Below are 4,574 nucleotides of genomic sequence, written 5' to 3' on the forward strand. Positions count from 1 at the left end.
AGTCTCCTTTAGGAATATTACTTGAGTAAAAGTATTAAAGTATCTGATATTTTTTGTACTTGCATATTAAAAGTAAAAGTATTGATTTAAAATGAGCAGTTAGATTTTCTGTAATGACATTTATTAGGAGGTGACCTCCCCAGAAAATGCAGAAATGATTATATTGTATTAAAATAATTAATTAATGTTAAATTTAGGATGCACTAGTTTAGATGTTTCAGTTTATATACATAAATCAAGGCTGCACAAACATTTTCCCCAAAATGAAAATCTATCTGAGGGCTGCAGCCAAATGCAATAATATAATTCATGAAATACAAATACTTCTTAAGTAGAGCTGGGCGGTATGACCCAAATTTTGTATCACGGTATTTTCAACAATTACACCGGTTTCACGGTATTTGACGGTATTTTTTCCCTCACAGCTCAGCTGATAATAAAATGTACAAACTTTGCTTATTGACTTTTTTTCTTTTACTGTATCTCTGTATCACTGTTTCCCTCCTCTTGTTCGTCTTTTCTTCTTTGGTTGTAGACAGTAATCATGCATTTAGGTCCGATCATGAAGGGTTGAGAAAAGATTATTGTCTGGTCCATCGTTACGTGTTAATAAAATAAGAACGACTCATCTTGTACACCAGTCAACTTCGCTACACTACAAATCTACTTCCCCCGGGCTTTTCACAATAGAAGCACGCTAGAGTCTCCATGCATTAACGTCTCCATTATAACGTAGCGCATTAAATCTAACCGTGCACGACACTGAAGAGTTGTTTACTATTCAGCATTGGTGAAAACGGGATTTTTTTTTTACGTCAGACCATATAAGTGGCTGAAACACACCACCCACCGCCAGTTGTTCCAACAATAACGTTAGCATGCTAATGCGCTTAGCGGTACTACGAGGAAACGTGTCCCCAGGGAAACAGTTCACTGGTGGCTGCGACGAAACGTTCCGCACGTTCAGGCTATTTACACCGGTATTCAGAAAAGTCATATAACAAAAATAAAAACCGGTTTTCGGTACAAAACAGTATACCGCCCAGCACCATTCTTAAGTACAGTACTTTTATTTTAATGATTATGTCCTGCTGGAGTGTGACATGATTTGTTTGTGTACAAACTAATACAGTATCAGAATTTTATAAATGTATACTTCTCATTCAGCCACAATTAAATTCACTCTATCTAGGAGGCACAGTTTATATGGATAATATTTATTTTTTACAATAACAAGCTGGAATGAAAACAAGCAAAAATGAAATAAAAGTAACAACTTTCTACTACTTGCCTCTTTTAAAAATGTATGAAGTAGAAAGTACAGATAACTGAAAATGTAAAAAGTAGAAGTAAAAAGTATGGTAGGCTGAATAATAATTACTCAAGTAAAGTACAGATTCTACTTAAGAACAGTAACACAGTATTTGTACTTGGTTACTTTACAACTCTGATAAAATATGTTTGTAAACCCTTTCGGAGAATAAATATTGGCATTCACCTACCTTATAGAGTTTTTGGTGTTTGTTCCTGTAGAAGGTGTAGCTGACTGTTTTTTGTCTGTAGGCACACTGGAGAACTTGGAGGAACTGTACCTGAACGACAACCCCAATCTGCACAGCCTCCCGTTTGAGCTGGCCCTCTGCAGCAAGCTGTCCATCATGAGCATTGAGAACTGTCCCCTCACCCACCTGCCACCCCAGATTGTCGCTGGAGGCCCCTCTTTCATCATCCAGTTCCTCAAGATGCAGGGACCGTACCGTGCCATGGTCTGAGCCAAGATCAGCTCAGTGCCATCTCCAAACCCTCTGCTTACTCTGTGCCCTTTTGCCTGCCTGCCTGCCTGCCTGCCTGCCCGCCCCAGGACGTGTATCGTACACTAAAGACTACGGTCAGTGTGGGTAAAACATAAAGGGGGAGGTTGACGAGAATACAGTTTTGTTTTCTATCCTCGGGCAGAAAGGAGGCATATCTTTGGATATTTTCTGTGTTGCTCCAGAGTTTATCCTGGTCATGTCTGACCCCAGCCACCAAGCCCCACTCATCTTTCATTCCGAATCATAAATGAGGAAACTCTTTCCACCTGTTTGCCAAAACTGAGGATATGTAAAGTTATATATACTGAGCAACTGAGCTGCGAGGCAAGGCCTTCAACTTTAGAAATCATGCTCATTTGCCAATGTATATACAGTAATTACAGCATCTATTATGTGAGCAAGGATACAACTGTATGCAAAAACAAACAAAAAAATGTCTTTTGGGACTTTATATTTACTGCTGCTGCTGTAATTTTAAACTCTGTCATCTTATGTTTTCTTTTGATACTCTGGTTCTTTTTTTTTATCATAATCTTCCCTGTTCATGTCGTTTCTTGGTCATAGAGAACAAAGGTCTGTTTCTGTTTTTTTAAATTTTTTTTAACTGTGCCTATGTTTAGAGTGACCCGATGGTTCATTTCTAAACACTTCACCACAAAAACACAAAGACATAAGTTATTTCAAGTGTTTTTTTAATTGCTACTGTTATAAATTTTTTAAATGTATCTTTTGCATTAATCTGTTGTGCAAGTGATATCAGTTGTAAGATATGAAGATTCTTTTTAACAACTAGCAGCAGTAGTTTGTCATTAAGCTAGTCATGTATACATATGATAAATGCCAATCGTACATGCTTGGGAGGATTTTTATTTTTATTTTTCTGAAAGAGTGATGATGTGGTTCCTTCTGGGTATTGATTGTGGGAATGTCCAACGATAGCTGTTTTAAACATGTATCTAATTTCTGGTTGTTGCCTTCGGTGCAATTTCTTTTAGTTTTGTTTACTCTTTTGGTGTCCTCGCCAGTGTTGGACTTCACAGCCATCATGTAGTTGATCATTGACCAACATATCAAGCATTTTTAAAGACATTTTATGAGTCTGGAGCAAATGGAGTGTATTCAAGCTTCAAATGGTTTGAAAATAAAACATTGACCGGTAACTCCTCCATGATACTTTATTTTGAAATTCTTCTAATTTCTCGAGCGTCTCCAAAACTCCCTTGATTATTGTGGATTTGTGATTTATTTAAATATATTTTTGTGCCACACTGTCCCAACAATGCTGCTGCTTTTATGCACTTTTTTTTTTCCTATTGGCATCCTTTTTTTATCGAGGCAGACCCATAAAGTCTCTATAATTTTTATTGGGGGGCATTTTGTTTCACAAGTTTTGTTAAACGTTTTATCATGTAAATTTGTATCAATTAAATATAAATATTGATTTTGGAAGTCTCTAGTAATTTTGGTGACAATATTAAAAGAGATCACTGTCTTGAACTGTAAAAGTGGCTATAAAACGTTTGAAATTTTCCATATCCTGCTTTCTTTATTTTGAGAAAATGGTTTATTGCAGTTAAATTGCTTGTTTGTTTTTTTCCTTTATGCTTAAACCTGTATTCATTTAGTTTTTTTAAGTGACTACATTAAAAAAGCAGCACTTTTTTTTCTTATTTGAATATGTTTTTATTCCAAATTATTTTTATATTTCAGTCAGGTTTGTGTTGAATTTATTGAGGCTCCCCTTACTTTGCAGCAGCTTGACGTTTTACTGAGCTGTGATCCAGACTTGTTCAGAGCAATGAGATTGCCACAGCTTTTTTTTTTTTTTTCGTGGGGAAAAAACAATGAAATGCTGCTTCTGATTTACCAGCAGAACCTGCTGCTGCTTTTTGCAGACCAGGGAGGAGGAGGGACAACAATCTGCTCCAAACACTGAGACAAACTTCACTCTGAAAACGAAGGACAAACCCACTGATTTATTTTATGCTCTTTGAAATTTTTTTTTTTTTTACATCGGGCCCTGGTGGTTTAAATGTAGATCAAATCGTTTGGACTCGACGGCGAAACGACACAACAGGGTGCACATTTGAGCTTAATGCAGTTTCTAGTACAAAACTGTCAAAGACATAACCATTGTAAAAAGGGCTTTCTGTGTTCATGCTCAACAACACACCAGAGGCATTGCATTCCTGGGTTTTATATGAAAGCTTTGACAGTTTCTTTGTGTGTGTATTTACTTTAAACTGTAAGCAATTGTCTGAAAAATGCCTTGGAGTACTCAAAAGTGAGATGTGCATTAGGTATACAGCATGAGCGCTGTGACCCGTTTTTACATTGACTCCTACTTTGTTAGTTTTTTTTTCCCCTCTGCCATGTTGCAACATGTTGAACGCCGGTGTGTGGAGCTCAGGCTGATCCACTCGGAGAACACCCCTCAGTCACCGGAGTGGTTTTTGATGTGATCCTGCTCGTTCATTCAACTCTAGGTGTTGCTGGATCAAAGATGATGCACTCAGTCATTCATTTATTATTATTAATTTATTTTATTTTCAATAATTGTGGTTTTGGACCATGGACCAGTGGAACAGAATCGGTTATTTTGCGCCTCTGTTTTTATTTTTATTTTTTTGGCGTCATGCGTTTTGACATTTTCTCGCCTGGTTATTTTTGAACAGGCAACAACAAAGCATGTTCGGACACATCTGACAGTTTGTCGGGGTCAGAATTGGTCGTTCTTGCGTAGAACTCTTAGTGGCTACG

At 37.1% G+C, this 4,574-nt stretch overlaps 1 protein-coding gene across 1 annotated transcript; it reads left to right on the forward strand.

Annotated features, from left to right (window-relative positions):
* Positions 1-1,563: 1,563 nt before the first annotated feature.
* LOC106537400 (leucine-rich repeat protein SHOC-2) lies at positions 1,564-3,347 on the forward strand (the record flags this gene model as incomplete). The annotated part of the gene is given in 1 exon segment (XM_014034781.1): positions 1,564-3,347. A coding segment is annotated over 1 exon segment (209 nt), but the record flags the coding sequence as incomplete, so codon positions are not given.
* Positions 3,348-4,574: the final 1,227 nt, after the last annotated feature.

The sequence above is a fragment of the Austrofundulus limnaeus genome, unplaced genomic scaffold (genome assembly GCF_001266775.1).
Source record: "Austrofundulus limnaeus strain Quisiro unplaced genomic scaffold, Austrofundulus_limnaeus-1.0 Scaffold2296, whole genome shotgun sequence".
NCBI lineage: Eukaryota > Metazoa > Chordata > Actinopteri > Cyprinodontiformes > Rivulidae > Austrofundulus > Austrofundulus limnaeus.